At 37.3% G+C, this 19242-nt stretch overlaps 4 protein-coding genes across 4 annotated transcripts in view; all 4 read left to right on the top strand.

Annotated features, from left to right (window-relative positions):
* Nucleotides 1-72: 72 nt before the first annotated feature.
* Nucleotides 73-3632, top strand: LOC132796500 (uncharacterized). Its single transcript, XM_060807693.1, has 7 exons — nucleotides 73-313; nucleotides 377-480; nucleotides 550-621; nucleotides 1037-1676; nucleotides 2196-2799; nucleotides 2858-3044; nucleotides 3111-3632. Exons 1-7 carry the CDS (start codon nucleotides 223-225, stop codon nucleotides 3528-3530), a joined length of 2118 nt encoding a protein of 705 aa, XP_060663676.1. The 5' UTR covers nucleotides 73-222; the 3' UTR covers nucleotides 3531-3632.
* A 91-nt stretch (nucleotides 3633-3723) lies between these two features.
* On the top strand, nucleotides 3724-7046 carry LOC132796501 (serine protease gd). The gene is made up of 5 exons (XM_060807694.1): nucleotides 3724-4461; nucleotides 4531-4681; nucleotides 4742-4931; nucleotides 5202-5798; nucleotides 6161-7046. The coding sequence occupies exons 1-5, from the start codon at nucleotides 4246-4248 to the stop codon at nucleotides 6687-6689; spliced, it is 1683 nt and encodes a 560-aa protein (XP_060663677.1). The 5' UTR covers nucleotides 3724-4245; the 3' UTR covers nucleotides 6690-7046.
* A 30-nt stretch (nucleotides 7047-7076) lies between these two features.
* LOC132796504 (protein twisted gastrulation) lies at nucleotides 7077-7861 on the top strand. The gene has a single exon (XM_060807696.1). The coding sequence runs from the start codon at nucleotides 7077-7079 to the stop codon at nucleotides 7806-7808; it is 732 nt and encodes a 243-aa protein (XP_060663679.1). The 3' UTR covers nucleotides 7809-7861.
* A 357-nt stretch (nucleotides 7862-8218) lies between these two features.
* Nucleotides 8219-19242, top strand: part of LOC132796498 (voltage-dependent calcium channel type A subunit alpha-1) — a 63130-nt gene continuing 52106 nt past the window's right edge. The window contains 5 exon segments of the mRNA XM_060807690.1: nucleotides 8219-8310; nucleotides 10791-10918; nucleotides 10984-11220; nucleotides 18319-18637; nucleotides 18710-18849. Coding sequence (XP_060663673.1) covers nucleotides 10985-11220; nucleotides 18319-18637; nucleotides 18710-18849 — 695 coding nt within the window. The 5' untranslated portion in view covers nucleotides 8219-8310; nucleotides 10791-10918; nucleotide 10984.

Raw genomic sequence — 19242 nt, 5'->3', positions numbered from 1 at the left:
CGAGTATTCTCTGCCGAAGCATTTGCCCCATAATTTTCAAGTGTTTGTTTGATCAATAGTTCCTTGAGAAATGTGTTGCCTAGAGCATAAGCAATAGTTGAGTACACAAATTCAATTATGCAACATTTTAACAAAATTTCGGTCATTTTATTAAAATTGTAATATTGAAAGTTTGGATTTTAAATTGCATACGTATGAATCAAATTATAAACGCTAAAAACTATGGCCAGAAAAGGAGGAGCACAACAGTTACAGACTGAAATTAAGACTGACGATGAATTGGAAAAGTTTTTAACTCGTCCTGGATTGCTAAGTAATATAATATTTACATAATTATTAGGATTATTAGGATCTTCAATATGCCATTCACTTGTAGTTTTGGAAGTCTATTCAGAATGGTGTGGACCATGCCTGGGACTACTTGGCACATTGCGACGAGTTAAACTTGAAATGGGTGGCGATAACTTGCAGCTGGCAACAGTATGTAGTCATAGAAAATCAACAAATATTATCTATCGATTGAATCCCTAATCAAATTCATAAACTTAGTGCCGCGCAGATACGATAACATCTTTAAAGCGTTTCTACAAAAAGAGTGAACCCACTTGGCTATTTGTTACAGTAAGTTTTAAAATCTTTATATTTGTATTTATATTTTTACCCATAAGAAAAGAGTATTTAAAACTTGTGTAAACATATGCAGTGATCTTAAAGCTAAGCTTGGGATTTGTAGAACACGATCTTGCCTTTTAAAGCATTGCTTTTGATTTGCTTAATTATGGAAAAATATATTCTTTTTTCTGATTAGTACATAAGGAATGCATAGAATCATTTTGAATATATAGTTTTGATATATAATATAGTATATAAAGCTAATAATTCAGTTGGATAACGTAAGTTGGATAAACGTAAACTAACTTTATGTAAAATTTGTTAAATTTACATAATTTTTAGCCTGTTTTTGTTATTGTACTTATCTCCAAGTTTCACGTTTTCAACGATTTTATAATTCAATGAATCCTCATACTATATTTAGAATGGTCGGGCTGTTAATCTATTTCTCGGAGCTGACGCTCCAAAGTTAGTGGATCTGATAGTGAAAGAACTGGAGAAGGCATCACTAAACATATCGCGACCAACTTATAACATAAGTGACCTTCAGCCCATTGAGGCTGAAGCTTTGCGTATCAAAACGGAGGCTCTACAAAAAGCCGAACGTGCCGAATTTGAAAAGAAAGAGAAAAAGCGTCTCGATTATCTGATGCGTTGCACCGATGTGATAATGGAAAACTTGCCGGATATTGGCGTCACAGTCTTTGGACCACAAGTATCTCGAGATATGTTCAAGAAGCTATCCGAACCCGCCGAGCATCTGAAAATGCAATGCAAAGATCGCAAATATCTTGAAGTGTCGACAGCCGATTTCGATGTGGTTAACTTTGCCTGCAAGAATCCTTTATCGCCCGATATTATTGAGCAGTTGAATGGCAAAGAGTTGCTCATGTGCTTCTGGAAGATCGACGAGTCAGCGGGTGCCATAACTAATGTGCTAGCCCAATATGCCCATGAGCTGACAAAGGAGAGAGTTGCGCCGCCCGATGATGAAATCAATGTTCCGCATCCGATTCCACCCATTATAGCGCCCCTCAAGATTAAGTTCGAGGTCGAAGTGGAAGGTATGTATGCATTTTGGTTTGATTAAATATTGACCGCTTTTTGGGAAGTTCTTGCTGGTTTCTAATCCAGTTACTTTTGATAACATAATGCATATAGATCATATGAAAAGTTATCGAAAATTTAAGATTAAACATACATGTATATAAAACACATTCTATATAACTAATTCAGAGGTTATAAAAAAAAGATATAATTTTTAGAAAAGGGATCGTTGTTTAATAGTAGTAGTACATTAGAAATGCAGAAAATTCAATGATTTTAAAATTACTTGAACCAATCGATTTATGTTTGTTTTTATATCCAACAAATATTATTTATTAGAGTCGTAGTAGAAATTTATAAACAACTTTTTATTCAAATAATAAATATATGAAGATAGATTAAAAATTCTCTCAAATGATTTAAATAAACAAATCATTTTATTTTCTGAAAAGTTTTGAACTTTTATTGTAGAAAAAAGGATTATGGAACAAGTTCTCTATCTCATTATTTCACTTATTTCCATTTCCTTCCCATAGATGGTGAAGTCTGGGTGGAAGAAGTGAGTTCCGAGGAGGAAGCCAGAAAAGCCGCAGAGCAGCGCAAGCTGGCCGAAAAGAAATCCGTCACTCAACTGCACGACGAAACGCGTGGCAAGGATCAGGACGGCGCCGAAGACATTGACGAAGAGGAGGGCACCGAGGAGGAGGAAGTAGTGCAAACGGCACAGCCAGCGGCAACCACAATGGGCTTCGACATTGACATGGGTCTCGATGTCGATGCCGTCGTCAGCGAAGAGGAGATGGTCGAGGAGGAAGAGGAGCCCCCGAAGCCATTGACTCGGACGAAACGCGTCAAGATTCCCCCAATTTGGGTAGCAAACAATCGTCGCACTCACGCTGCCCTGATCTTAGTGTTCTTCCGCGGCCAAACCGGCGGATTCTTGCCACCAGATCCGCCACCAGAGCCGCCGCACATTGTGATGGCATTCGAGGCGAATAAACGCGACGATATCATGGAGGTGGTCGATGGAGTTCGAGAAGATGTGCCGCAATATGGTTTCTTTACCAACGATACGCCTGGTGAGGCCAAATTGATAACCAACTCCATATACAAATATGATGAGCTAAAGGATTCAACGCCGTAAGTCACCAAAGATGATGATATAATCGTGATATATAATATTTGTATTAATTTTCAGCAACGATCGATTTGTGCTTAAAGTGAACAAAGTTCAGTCCTATACTATGCTGTCGTTGGTACAATTCGAACCCACTTATTGTAGTAATGATGTTAAGGTCGGTCGCACGGATGCCCTCAAATTCTTCCCAGAAGATTATAAAGTCGACGAGGAAATTCCAGCGGATGAGAAGAGGACACCCAAGAAGGTAAAGATATACAATGGTTACCTTATTTTTCGATCGATTTTGCAATGATCTCCCTATAATCCATAGAAGAAGAAGACACCAGCCACAGTCGAGCCTGTCGAAGAACCAGCTGGATCACGTAAGCCGTCCCTGGATCAAAGCAAATCCGCTGAAGTTCCCGCTGAGGCAGCCACCGAAGAAGCACCCAAAGCATCTGAAGGTCAAGAGCCGCCGGCCGAGGCAGCTACGGCAGAGGGGCAACCGCCGACTGAAGCAGCAGCTGCAGTCGCCGATCCAGCTGCTGCTGCTGCTGCCGAAGGCGAGGGTGAAGCAGCGCCTGTCGCTGGCGAAGCTGTCGCAGCAGAACAGCCACCACCCAAAGAGGAGACACCCGCAGCAGCTGAGCCAGCAGCTGAAGCACCCGCAGCTGACACTGCTGCGCCTGCGGCTGAAGAAGCCAGCACTGCAGCGGCGCCGGCGCCAGCTGAACCGGTTGCAGCGGAGTAGGCTGTTAACGTACATATGTATGTGTAAATATCCCGCTTTGTATGTGCCATTTATTTAAAAAGTTCGATCGAAATAAAATTAAGCGTCCTTTTTCTCGGATAATTGAGCAATTTTCCTTAATTATACACACGCGCATAGCACAACTTAAACTTATTTGTTAGAAATGCAATAAGTAATTTGTAATTATAACCGATTGAAATGACGCTGACAAAATATAAACAAAAAACAGCTGATTACGTAGAGTTGCAGTATTGCAAAAATGCGCTGCTGCAATACTGCTCCTGCAAATATCGATAGATGATCGAAACGGAAGCAATTAACGATTTATCGAAATGACAGAAGCAGAAATTTACAAACAATTGAATTAATTTCTTTACTTAAATTTTATACATGAAAAGGCCTGCACTAAACAAAAAAAATGCATAAGCAAAAGAAGTTGTATTACGACTAAAAAAAAGGTTCAGCTCAATAACTGCATTTATTTTGCAGGACAGTGTTGTCCTTGTTGTCAGCTGTTTTGACGCGAATGTCACATTGGATGAAAACACTTAAAAAAATACTGCGCGGTGAAAATGCATTATAAAATGTAAACAAAAATTACTGCAGCTTTTTAAAAACATTGCACTGCAATCTATATATTTAAAAGTGTGTTTTTCTTGAACTCTAAGTGAATGTGAAACGAAAGCAAAGCGGAACAGAATAGAGAAGTGATGAAATGATGAAATTGTATCTTACAACAATAATACTTTTATGCTGTGAGCAATTTGCCAAAACCATCACTGCCCAAGGAATGCCAATAAGTCCGTGTCCCAAAATGTTTCAATATCGCTTCGATGGTGTCGAATGGTTTGGTTTAATTGCGGTACGAAATCCCGAGGTACACGGCCTCCAACTCCGCGTAATCCTTTCGATGCGCGGCAAGCCAACAACTGTAAGCTAAGTCCAGTTATAAACATATGTATATTCTGATTCCTAATAATTCATGTTACATTTTCTCCAGAACTATCTTGGCGAAATTGAGCTGCTTACTCGAGGTCAATTTACTAGTAATGCGCCTGTTCTATATAAAATTCGCTTTCCCAAACATCATTTTCCTCCCAAACTTGTTCTTATCTCAACAAATAATCGCGTTATTTGTTTTGGTTCTGCCGGTATTATAATCACAATAATGTCACCCAAAGAGCGAAATTATAATCGAGTTCTTTTTGCAGATCATAGCATCTTTATGACACAAATTCAACTGGAGCATACGCGAAAACTTTCATTCATACCTGATAAGAAAACGTCAAGCCTGATTGTTCCTTCTGGGGGGAATTTGGAATCCGAAATGGCAGTTGGTAAGGAGATGCCAGCGAATCATGAGTTTGGCTCTAAACAACTGCCTCACATCCAGTTTAAGAAGTATGCATCTGGATTGTGGTCGGTTTTCAGTACAATTTGCACTTCTTATAATGTCTTTATATGTCGTAGCATAATTGAAAATTTTTTGATCAGAATATCTTCAACAAATATTAATAGAAAATTAATCTATCCAAAAAAGATAATCACAGCTGGGTCTGACATTTTAGACTATAACTAAGTGCTCACAATATAACAGGAAATAATATAATTGCAAACAATTTCAAATACAATTTAAAAGGTAATTAACGCAACGTTTTATTTCTATTACAGAAAACCATTTCATTCGCCTGTTGAAATTTGCGGCAAGATTGATAGAAGTCTTGACTTTCGATTACCCAAAAGTGATTTGAATGATGAGTCAAGATTCTCCAGCTCAGACACCAGCGTCGGTGACACTAATCGATCGCAGTCACAGTCTCCCATTTTCGTTTCGCCCGGCGATTATGACTATGATGGTGAGAACGTTTTGGATGAGGTCGAAGTGGATGCGGATGACTCGGTAATATTCATTGATGATCCACCCACGACGACAACTAGTAACACGCTGCCATCGCTGACACGTGGAGCTTGGCCATGGTTAGCGGCAATATATGTGAACAATATCACATCATTGGACTTTCAATGCTGTGGCACGCTTGTTTCGTCACGCGTTGTCATCAGTTCGGCGCATTGCTTTCAAATGTTCAAGCATCGTTTGACGGCAAATGAGGTGCTTGTCTTTCTGGGCAGACATAATCTCAAAAACTGGAACGAAGAGGGCTCTTTGGCAGCGCCCGTCGACAGCATCTACATACACTCCGACTACAATCAACAGATCAGTGACTACGACGCGGATATCGCTGTCCTCGTACTTAAGGATGAAGTGCGGTAATTACGTTTATGCCAATCGATATTCCCTTGTTGGTATTGCTATCGATGGCAAATTAAGTTAAATTTATAGATAAATTTTAAAAGAATCGTTTTTCAGCTAGACATCAGTGAAGATTTAATTGGCCTAAGAAATTTTATCGAATAATTTATTATTTTTGAATTTGAAAATCTTTTATTATGAAAGTATGCATAATGTATTGTTAACTACCGATAGTATACGTTTAATAATGAATACTACCGATAGTGACCGCGATAGTTTCTTTACGTCTTTATTATCTATCGATAGTACGAGTCTGGCATCGATTTATACTTCTCACCACTTCTGTGTTTTTACTAAATTTACATTTCTTATCACCCAGATTCAACACTTTCATACAACCAGTCTGCCTTTGGTCGGGTTCCAGCAAGACGGAATACATTGTGGGCGAGCATGGCATTGTGATTGGCTGGAGTTTTGATAGAAGTGCAGCAAATGCAACGAAACACAATTCCGAATTAACCGATACGTCAAACAACGAAGCGGATGCAAACAACAGCAAACCAAAGGTGCTCAAAGCACCCATCGTTTCCAATGAGGTCTGCGTCAAGGCAAACGCTGACTTCAAAAGCCTGCTGTCCAGCCGAACATTCTGCGCCGGCGTCATGGTGGACACGAGCACTCAGAGGCAAGGTGGACGTGCCATACACTCGGGTATTTCGGGAGCTGGATTAATGATCATGAAGAACAATCGCTGGATGCTTCGTGGCACTGTTTCAGCTGCATTGCCTTCGGGTCGCAAGAGATCACCATCCGGCAACAATGACGCTGAACATTGTTGTGGTGATCAATATCTAATTTACGCAGACGTTGCAAAGTTCATCGATTGGATAATGGCCTTTATTATATAGTGTGAAGTTATTGAATTGAATTTGGAATTTGCGAATACTACGTATTTATTATGTATGTGCTGTGATAACTCTAATTGAATATGTAACTGCAAGTTGTCAACGTGCTGGAATTATTCTAAGCTATTCTACCTAAGATTACCTAAAATGGCGGATTTATGTGTATATTTTTATTGCAGTGCCTACCATAAAACTAACGCTTAACTTATTTTAAATTGCTTTTATGACAGGCCCAATACAGTCGACTACCTAACATGATTAGTTTGTTGGGTTTGTGGGTTTTATACCTGGGCTGACTGACTGACTCGCTGACTCTCTGACCGCCTGCTTTGCTTATAAAGGACACTTGTTACGGAGATTGCATCATTATTGAGCGAGACGTTGTTGAGAATGCTGCGTTTTTCTGTGCTGCTCTTCTTCATCGGTGTTGCACTTGTGACCGCCAACGATGATGGTTGCAACGAGATGGTCTGTGGATCGGTGGTCTCAAAGTGTTTGCTTACGCAGAGCTGTCAGTGTAGACTGAACGATTGCCACTGCTGCAAGGACTGCCACAATTGTCTGGGCGAACTGTACACAGAGTGTTGTGGCTGCCTCGATATGTGTCCCAAGCACAAGGACGTGCAGAGTTCGATGACGCCGCGATCGGAGATTGGTGATGTCGAAGGCGTTCCCGAATTATTCGATACCCTGACGGCCGAGGATGATGAACAATGGTCCACCATTCGTATGCCAATGCGAGCGGGCGTTAAGCAGCGCCTGGAGGGAGGAGGAACGGATTTCTTCAATCAACCCTCTGGCGGCAGCGCTAACTGTACCGTCATCTATGTGAACACCTGTGTGAGATCGAACAAATGCAAGGAGCAGTGCGAGAGTATGGGAGCTAATAGCTATCGCTGGTTCCACGACGGTTGCTGCGAATGTGTGGGCGCCCAGTGTCTCAATTATGGTATCAACGAGAGTCGCTGCAGCGAGTGTCCGGAGGATCAGGATCAGGATCTTTTGCTCACTGATGATGCTGCTCATTGGGAGGCGGAACAGGACCTGGAGCGTCTGTTTGGCCTTGAGGACGATGGGCCAAATGATATGTGGGACTATGGCGAGAACGATGATATGATGTAGATTCTAGTAAAGTAACTTAGTAAACTGTAAATATTTATGTAAGTTCATTTTTTTTAAAGTGTCAAATAAATTACCAATTGCATCTAAATTTTACGATATTATTTATTACTTTGTCGAGGGAATAGTTAAAAATTCTCTCATATCGATTTCAAATATAACGGGCATAGCATTGAATGGCTTCCTTTCATACTATTTATCGAAATCTATCGAGCTTACAAAGTAATCGTTTTATGTTTTAATTGTTGACCGCCCAAGCTCGCTGAATTCCCCACATCGCGCAATGGTGAAATATGTAAGTGCAAACAGACGGCAGCACCGATAAGTTATCGATAGTTTTATTTTGGGCCGACGTTATTGTGGCGGAAAGTGAAATCAGCTGCTTCAAAAAGTAAAAACATTAACGCGCGGGATGCAATAATAAACTGTGGATATTTGTATGTGATAAATAAAATACAAAACAATACGAATTGTGAAATATCGCCTTTACAAACAAAACAGTTGGGTAAGCTGCAAAAATGTATATGTAAAATAAAACACATGTATGTGGCTATATACGTACATACATATGCATGTAGTACATACATACTTACTGCATTTACATACATATAAAAGTGCATTATTGGTAATACTGTATGTATATATTAATATATGTATGTGTGTATTTAATACCATTCATTTAATAGTAGCTTTTTAATAAACATGAAATTTAGCTATTTAATTGGTTGCGAAAAAAGGCTCCCAAAAACTGTAAACAAAATCTGATCACATGGAGGCTCATTGAATAGAGAGAGCTAGAAAATTATGCTGTTTTCGCCACGCATTTTTCGGCTTCATTTTGCTCGTGCCTTTTGCGTACCCTTTCGTTGCGACACTTCATGTGCATGTGTGTGTGTCTTCTAGATTGTCTATGTGTTTGCATGCATGCTAGAGTGTGATCGTTCGGCGATGCATTGACAATTTCTGTTCTCACTTTCTCACTCACAATATCCCTTTCTGCTTACTCGTAAGTGTCCCCAAATTTGTTGTTGTTGTTGAGCCGAAAGCTAAAAGCAAAGAGTGGAAAAGGAAATGAAAAGTCATTGACTTACTGTGTGCTTAGACATTTTAAGGAAATTCTATACCTGAATCAGGTTATGCTCCTATGCAAAATTACCTTGGTATAAATATGCGTACATTTGAACATATGTATGTATGGAAGTACGTATACGTAGTACGTACATACATATGTATGAACACTAGGCGCACAAATATCATATATATTACAGACTGAAAAATGAATATAACCATATAATCTGTGGTAGCTTATATAATTACTATTTTATTATTAGTATTGAAATTTCTACTTTAAGTGCTTAAAGTACATTTTGTTTGGTTGGAATTTAGATGTTGAAGCCTATTTAAATTGTACACCTTTAATTTAGACAATGCTGCTTACCTTAAAGGTGAATGTATTGCGCATATGCTGGATGCTATCGAGCACGTCATCATCATCTGCTATCGCTGCTATCACAATTAGCTTCGTACTTACGTGTATGCGTTGTACATGCGCATATCTGTTATCTAACTACTCGTATCTTGGCTAGCTGAGGCATAACAGAACACAACAGGACAGAAGAGTGTTTGCCTAGCTGGCAAATTTGCTAGCTGGCATCAGTATTCTTCTAAAGGTGACAGCGACAGCGTCAGATTTATTACAAACACGCAACTTTCAAGTTTCAAGACTGCAATAATTCCGAAATTGAATTGGTGTAGTTTGTTTTTAAACAAAAGTGATGCAGATCTACTCAGGTTCGTCAGAAATAAAGTGTGCACAAAAGGCAAAAAGATTCAGCATTAATAGCAGAATTAATATTGAAAAATCTTTCTCTCTGTCAAACCCCAGCCTCATTAATTTTTAATAATAAAAAAAAAACAATATTTTTGTACACCATTTTGTTTTGGTTTAGAAAATTTATATGATGTGCATAAATTTAACAATCGAAATTTCTAATTCAATAAAAGCAAACATTTTATGTTTAATATTAGAACGATCAACAAAGGCATATTGAAAATAGATTCAAAATTAAATTCAAACTCAAATTTTTGATCAAAAGGAAAAGATTTAACAAGTGGTATAAAAAAGCTATTCAAGTTTCTATAAGTTTCTATCTAAAATTTCCAAAAATTTGTTGTCAAAAAGTTAAAATTTGTCGGAATTGAAGTATTCATTTAAATTCCAGTATTATTTTAATTGCATATTCTTTTTGACTTACAATATTTTGAATTTTAATTTTTTTTAAAAGTTTACTAATTTTATAAAAAAATTACGGAATCAATTCTTTACTAATATACAAAACAAAACAGTTATAAAAACTGTACCACTTTAAAAATTAAAAATTTAGATAGCCCATTAAAAAATTTGTTTTTATTAATTTTTTTAAACGGGAACCAATTTTGTGAACAGTTCATCAAGTATTTAATCGCTTAAATGAATTGAATTACATACTTTCAGTACTACAATATTTTAGAAAATGTACTTAAGAAAAAAATACAAAATAATAAGCTGAATAAATTAACCAAATTATCATTTTATAAATAAGAGAACTGAAGTTCTTTAAACAGTGTTTTTTTTTTTATATTTTTTAAAGTGTTTTTAAACAGTGTTTTTTTTATATTTTTTAAAGTGAAGTCTAAAATAATTAAACGTCTTTAAATATTTTCAAGTGCATTACAAAAATAAGTTTCGAATTTTAAACACAATAGATACAAAAATTTATTATTTTATAAATAAGAGAATTCAAGTTCTTTGAACAGTTTTCTTCTAAATATTTTTTAAAGTGAATAAATTTTGTGAAAGGTGCACGATGAAATTAATTTCCAAAATAATCCCAATTAAATATTTTCCTTTTCGGAAATAAGAGCTCCAATATATTAACGCAGAAGAAATGTATCAGTTTTTATAATGTACTTTTTTGTACAACCACAACGAATATAAAATGCAAGTGATGGTGAATTCTACGCGTAACTTTATGAAGGTGGATAAATCCACGACTGCGTCTGCGACTACGAATACAACTATATATTGTGATCGATCTCGGAAAAAGCTGTTGCAATAACGATAACGATAAGCAGTAAGCGTGAATTCTCTTAATTAAGCATTCATAAGCATTCGTGACGCTCGATTCTATATCATCAGGATGCTGGGTGGAGTGGGAGTCCGACGCAGAAGAAGCTCGTCACCGATGACGCGCTTAACGAATTCGAACGTATTTAGCTTGGATGACAACATTGCTATCATTGGAGATGGCATCACCCGGAGTTGTGGACCTTCCTCCGGCCCGCCGTCGACTGGCAAGCTAAGGCACTCAGCCACAGGCAGAGGCAATGAGAGTTTTCCATTAGTTCAAACACGTCTCAACTTGGGTGATATAATGTGAGTATTCATGCATATCATTGGCAATATATCAACATGTAGAAGTAGCCCCATGGTTTTTATGTCTTCTGTCTAGAAGAGTGTGCCAAAAATAATTCGCGCATCTAAATTCATGGTAAAAATGGCAACATTTTAATGAAAAAACTGTGTTGGATTTTTCATTTAAAAAATTCACAGTTGAACAAATAACTTTTTATACCCGCTACCCATAGGGTAGAAGGGTATTATAACTTTGTGCCGGCAGGAAATGTATGTAACAGGTAGAAGGAGGCATCTCCGACCCTATAAAGTATATATATTCTTGATCTGCGTCAACAGCCGAGACGATATAGCCATGTCCGTCTGTGTGTATGTCCGTATGAACATCTAGATCTCAGAGACTAGAAGAGATAGAGCTATCATTTTTTTCGACAGCATTTGTTATGTTTGCACGCAGATCAAGTTTGTTTCAAATTTTTGGCCACGCCCACTTCCGCCCCCGCAAATCAAAAAAATCGAATAACAAGCGTAATTTTGTATGGGCAAAAACGCCTACTTACTAGGGGTCTTAGTTGCTTTGGCTGACAATCTGGTATATTGAGCCGTCTATGGTATATTTTGAATGCGGTACTATATCGATATACCACATATACCATTTGGTATATTTTTAGTATATTTGCAGTATATTCGGTATATTTTGATAATAATACCGCAAAATATATTGCTTTTAATTAAAATGGGTAGCGGGTATCTCACAGTCGAGTACACCCGACTGTAGCTTTCTTACTTGTTTTTATTATCTCAAATCACTGGACCCAGCTTCTCCGAGCTAATTTCAATGCAATAAAAATTAATATTTCATGTAAAGTGATTTGATCTAAAAAAATCGAAAATTATTGCCTAGTTTTTGGCGCAGATCATTTTTATTCGATAATAAGGTTGTCCCTTGGTTCGGTTATATTTTATTCCCAAATAGAAATGAATCCTAAGTCTTAGTGTGTGCTAGTCAGTAGAAGATGTAATACTTGGACTTATTACATATGTTTGAAGCATTCTTCACTCTATTCCAATATAAATACTAAACACTTAAGTTTAATAATTCCGCCCTTATCGCTGAAGCTTTACGCCACTCGCATCCAGATGGCGTCTCGCCACTTGCAACCCTGAACGAAAGCGATGAACACATCGATAAGAGTTGAGTTGCCAATTGCCAAACTTGTGTTTTGACACTTGGTCGCACAGTGCTGAGACAGCCAAAAGCTTACGCATGGGGGATGAAAAGCACTGCATAAAGCTCTCAGCTATATCGTTAGTCAAGAGAGTGCAATAAAATAAAAAAAAAACGACTGCGACAAACATCACAGAAAGTTGGGCAGGACACACGGCTATAATTAGAGTTAAATATACAAAAAAAAATGTGGCATCTTTTGATTTGATTGAGAATGTCGCCGCCAACAGTTGCGATTAGAAAAGTGTGCAGTACATAAGAAAATTGCTAAAGAGTCGAGTGTGTCGAGAGTGTCGAGTCGAGTCGAGAGTCGAGTTGAGTCGAGAGTCGAGTCGAATCGCGGTGTCCATGTCCAGTGTGTGTGCCAGCAAAGCAAGTTCAACGTTACTTGTGGTGAAGAGCTTTTTGTTTTCGATCCAAAGCGCAGGACTGTTCGGTTAGCTGCTTGGATGGCTGGTTTGGTTCGTTCGTTCGTTCGTTCGCTCGCTGGTTGGCTGGTTGTGCCATGTTGTGTGTAGTTGTGCGATGTGATGTAGTGTGTAATGTGTAAAGTGTAATGCAAAGTATTTCATCGACTTGCCACTTGCGACTTGCGTTTTGTTAAGTTTTTTTTTTCTTCTTTCCAACTAGTCCAACTAGTGAGACAAATTCGTTGGTCGCATTGAGCGGTTTTGGTTTTTTACCTTTTTTTTCCGACCGAGTGCCCGATAAATGATAAATGTTTTAAGCATTTTTCCAGTGCCGAGCCGAAGAAGCACAGTGCATATGTATTTGTGAATGTATAAATGAAATGAATGTATATATATTTATATATACATAGAGAGGAGTATATACATATATGTATGTGTGTATATATTTCGCTTTGTCGCAAAATTTTGTTGGGCCAAGAAACTCGACATTTCGAAGTTAATGTGTGGTGGCATGTGTATATATATATGTATATGTAGCTAAAAATCGGGTCGAGTGGTGAAAATAAAGTTACAAACATTCAAACCAAGAATAATTGCGAAATTTTTGTGTGCTGCGAGCGAATGCCGAGGAATATCATGGAAGTGAAACAAAGACCATGAAAAGTGAATTTAATCAGAAAATCGAAGGAAAGAAAAAAAGAACGGAAAACGAGAAGCAAGAAAAGAATGAAAATGAAAATGGAAAATGGATATACAAGATATTATAAATACTCGCCGTTGCCGCCTCTCACACATTCACATTCTCAATCAGAATCACATCACTTGTCCCTTCCCCCCGCCCCCTCGCCACTGTGGAACGTTGTGTTCCTTCCACATGTTTTGTGCTGTTGTCTGTCGTCTGTCTCCAGTGCTTGGCTGTAATTGTTTAAAGTTGTGTTCTCCACACAGCTAAACAGCCCCCCTCTAATATACGCACTTTACATTTGTATATGTAGATGTACATGTACTTGTACTTGTACTTGTACATACACACACACACACACACATACACATACACGCGTCGTCGTGCATGTATACATACATACTAGTGTATATGTACCTCTACGTACAAATGCGACTATGACAGTCACAGTGTAAACGCGCGTGTGTCAGAGTATGCGTGCTTGTACGTCTGTGTGTGTGCGTGTGTGTGTGTGTGCCAGTTGGGTCAGCGGGTTAGAAACACAACACAACGTCGCTTGGAATGTTGCGTGGGGCGTGCGGCGGGGCTGGCTGTGTGGCGGAGCAGTGTGAGGCGGGTAGCGAAGGCGTCAGAGCCAGAGCCAGAACCAGCGTCAACGTCAGCGTCAACGTCAGCGCTAGCTTTGACAATGGGCAAGTGAATTTCGGCTTCGGTTACTGCGGCAATCTCTGTAGTGACGTGTATGCTACGGAAGGTGAATGAATTGTACTAATTGTACCAAGTACCCCGCACATAGTACAGCATCCGCAGTGGGTGGATGGAGGGCAGTGTGGGGAAGGAGGAGGCGGAGGTGGAGGTGGAAGTGGAAGTTCACACATTTTTTTCCCCATAGCTCTGGCACAAAATTCATTTTCAAATTATTGACCTCAAATGCAAATAGCTTATACCATGTAGAATACATATAGATTCATTTGTGTCACTAGGTCTTAAAAATTTGTAATTCTTGCTCAACATTATTCTTCGGGAATACAAATTGTTTCTCTTTGCATGTGTGTTTGTGTATGTGTGTGTGAGAGATTGAGATGAATATCAATGAGTACATTTCGCATGTTAAATGTGTGTGGTGTATATGTACAAATGTATGTCATTCTACATATGTATATGGATGTACATACATACATACATACGTACATCTTTATGTACACAGATGCATATGAATAATAACAGTACAATGTGCTTAAACCAATTAAGTTTGCGTCGCTCGAAATGTAAAAAGCTTTATTCATGCTCACATGGAACGAAAGTAGAGTGAAGCGCATAAAAATAGGCAACGTTACGTCTCCTGTATGCTATAAGCACACACAAACCCACACACACACACACACACACACACTCACACGTACCATGAAAACTTCGACATATGTTTATAAGCACACATGTATGTAGATATGTATACATTTGTTTGCAAATACAAATATGTACATGTGTGAACATGTTTGCAGTTTATCTTTATGTACAATAGTTCGTAAATATAGCAGCTGAACGTCTATCAGTTCGCTTGTTTATTTCGAGCAACAAATACGTTCAAAACTTTGCCAACAAATCTCATTAAAAATGTGTATGAATATGAAAACGTATACGCAATATGCATGAGACATGATACCAAAAATAATACTGCACCATTTGGTCAAAGAGGAACATTCTGTAGAAATAAAAAGGCCATAAAATAGCCTAGCACAATCGTGTATTTTTGTGGCGTTTCAATTATTAACTGTATTTCAAATGTATATATGTATATTTTTTTTATTTCCGTCTATTTCTAATAGAAAATCCCTAAAAATCCCCCAAAAGCGCAACAAAAAAATAAAATACTATTAAATGATAAATATACTAAAGCCTATTTTAGAGCGAGTTATAAGCAAAATGCCACAAATGTTAAATTGTGTTCCATTCAGAATCTTGGTGTTTTCTACATATTAATACCAGCCTCCTAACGAAGAGCAAACCAAATAAAAAGATTAAAATACTATTAGACGATAAATATACCAAAATCTATTTTGAGAACACATTTTTTGGTTTGGATAGTACTTTGAAATTTCATATGGTCAATAATATTTAATCATCGTAAATAATGAACAAATCTTACCAAATACGTTTGAAAAGACTATCTAGTCATGGATAGTCAGGAAAATTATTGTAAAATTCAGTTTCCTCAGTTTCGATTCCATATAATAGCAAAAAGCTTTGAAGAAACTTGATAACGTCAATGATTACCCATACTTTGATTCAATTTTATTAGATCCAAGTTACTTATTAAAAAAACGTTATGAATGCAAACAAAATATTGGAATTTCAATACAACATAAAAGATAATTACAAGTCAACAATATCATCGCATTGAATAATTGTAGGTATCAGCCATACCGCCACTAAAATTATAAATACCAATCGATTATGCTAGGTGTTATCGATATATACATATCTACATAAGGATATTAAAGAAACTGTATGTGCGACAGCTTTAATTGGCATTATAATTGTTTATGTAGTGGAACCGAGAGCCGAGACCGGTTGGTCGGTCGGTCCCATTTAATACGATACATTGTAACGGCATCTTTTATGGGGGGAATTCCGATGCATAAACAATTCATTTACAATTACAACATGCGCTCTACTTAAGTATGAATGTCTGTATGTATGTATGTGTAATCTGGAGAAACAGCAATATCCCAAATTCCTACAGTAAAACGTAAACACGAAGGGTTGCTGCAGTGCGGTTTCATCCTTATCTGTGTGTGGAGAGTTTTAGTTGGCACACTACGCAAGCGAGTGTGCTATGCTGCTTGCTGTTTGCTTCTTGCTTCTTGCTGTTTGCTTCTTGCTGCTTGCTGCTTTCTATGCCGTCAGTCAGTCAGTCAGGCTTTCCTTTCCCATTTCCAGTCAAGCCGAAATTTCTGTTTAGCGTTCCACATTTCACCACAGTGTGTTGAATTTTTTCATTACCATTCTTATGTACATACGTATACGTATACGTATACGTATACGTACGTACGTCCGTTTGTATGTTGTGTGAGTGCATTGTGCAGAGCGTTTCATCCCCTAATTTTTCATTCATAGCGTGTTCCAGTAATGGAATGTTATACTGATATTTAAAAAATGTACATACATACATATACATACGAATGTAGAATATATAATGTATTTAGGCAAACACAAACACCAAATGTTTTCTACATCTGATGTACAATGCCTTACATACGTACATATTTATTAATGTACATGTATAAACGCAAGTCTGTCTATATTTATACATGTACATATGATTGGGTTGCGCGCTTATGTCTGTATGTGTGTGTGTGTGTGTGTGTTTGTGTTTGTGTGTGCATTTTGATAGGTCATGAACTGAATTGACCCGAACCAAAACGAAACCACTTTCAAAGCTTCAAAAGGCAACATTCACCATCAAATGTAACAAAAATAATAAACTAATGTACAATCCAACAACATAAATAAATGATACAACTTATCAACCAAGTGATGTGAATAATACTATGCGATGAAACATACATACATACGTAAATATGTATATAAATACTACGAATGAATTATTTAAGCCAAATCAACGGAATTCATTTACTCCGATCCGATCCAACGCACAAACAAATATATTAATGAAGTGTATAATAAATTTTAATCATAGAATTTGGTGTTCGAATAGCATTTTGTGCAATACTTGTAAGAATAATTGAAGAAAAACACGACTTCATCAAGCAAAACGCAAGAGAAAACAAAAAAACAAAACAACAGCAACAACAACAAAAAAAAAACACAAATAAAAATTCATAAAAAAGAAAAACAAAAAAACAACAGCAGAATAAACACATCCCAGTTAAAGTAGCAGCATAAACAAAACGGTAGATGAAATAAACACAAAACTAGAACAGCAAAGCGAGAGACCGACCGACCGACCGACCCAGTATATATATATATATATATATATATAACACCCCAGAGAGCGAGAGGAATTCGCAGTGGTGTTTCAATAGTCCTCGGACCTCCAGAGCGCGTCGTACACTGTTGCCCCGACTGTTGCCAAAATACAGTGGCTTCCCAATTAAATGTGCAGTTGCCACTATTGTGCCATGCGGACGGCGTGTCACTCCCGACAAATGCGTATTGTGGTTCACCTTGTGTAATATAATTATGGCCGAGCGGTCGTTACAAAAGTATCAGAAATTGGATATAGTGACGGTATGTTGTTAATCGCCCACACGAATTAGAGTTCAATTCAATTCATTGTAGCATTTGTTAAGTGGTGAAACCGATATGTGCATTAACCACACATAAGTTTATTCCCTTCAAATGCTAAAATAAGTTATCTACATCATCAAATTAGGATGTCAAATATTCTATAAAATGGTCAAGTTTATTTTGCTTTAAGATCAAACCGAGAAATTGCTATTCAAATCAAATTTGTATCCCATTTCGTTCATTTCCTTTTCTGTATGCCAATCAATAGTTACTAAATATTATATACGTAAATTCGAATTAAATATTTAAGCAAACTTTCGTGTACTTTAAAATGCAAACTGTTTTTGGTGCGTATGACCTTTTGAAATTACAATTTGAATCGATTGCCAAGTATAAAATCAATGCTCCTAATCAAAATAGAGATTGATTTTAATATTTTGAACTCGAATGCTTTTCTGAAATTAATTGAGATTAACTATCATAAGTATAATATGAATGTACTGCGTACAAGTATGTAATAACAAATTGAATATTTCATCATGTTGTAGGTTGGAAGCAGCTCAGGAAGCAGTGCTAGCAGGGCATCAACAGGACTCCTTAGGCGGGGGGCACTTGGGTCGAAAGGGAGCCCATCGCTTAGCTGATAGAATGGGTGGCCCAAAAAAAGAGGAAAACCCACCAGGTGGTGGTCCGACGTCATTGTTTATCCTAACCGAGGATAACCCAATTCGAAAGTACACACGATTCATCATTGAATGGCCGCCCTTTGAGTACGCTGTGTTATTGACAATCATCGCCAACTGTGTTGTGTTGGCACTAGAGGAACACTTGCCAGAAAGCGACAAGACAGTATTGGCTCAAAAACTGGTAAGTCATCAACATTCATATACATACATATATCTTAAATATATAATATTTCATTCTCAATTGCATTTGTAGGAAAAAACGGAGGCCTATTTTATATGCATTTTCTGTGTAGAAGCATCGCTCAAGATCATTGCCTTAGGGCTTGTTCTGCATAAACACTCCTATCTCAGGAATATTTGGAACATCATGGATTTTTTCGTTGTAGTGACGGGGTAAATATGCATTTGAATTTAATGTTTATTTTATTGAGCCAATTCTTTTGTTAGTACTTATATATATATATATATATATTTTTTTATGTCATCAATGCTGCAAAGCAAAGCTTATTATTTACTATGTCTGATTCTTGGCATAATATTTATTTTGAACAAATAGCGAGATTTCCCACAAGCCAATAAAAAAATTTACTATATTAAAAAAGAAAAGAATTATATTTTGAAGTTCAAAACAATTTATAATAAGTTTATTTTTCGCTTAATTTAAAACACATAAAAGTATTTTTTTGTTCAAATTATTATTTAACAATAATTAAGATGATCACACAGTGATCGTTGTGGGATGTAATTGTATTTATGATTAGTCGCAAAAAAAAAAAAAAAAGGTGG

The sequence above is a fragment of the Drosophila nasuta genome, chromosome X (genome assembly GCF_023558535.2).
Source record: "Drosophila nasuta strain 15112-1781.00 chromosome X, ASM2355853v1, whole genome shotgun sequence".
NCBI classification, from domain to species: domain Eukaryota; kingdom Metazoa; phylum Arthropoda; class Insecta; order Diptera; family Drosophilidae; genus Drosophila; species Drosophila nasuta.
The sequence above is the reverse complement of the archived record's forward strand: the minus strand, read 5'-3'. Positions and strand labels throughout refer to the sequence as shown.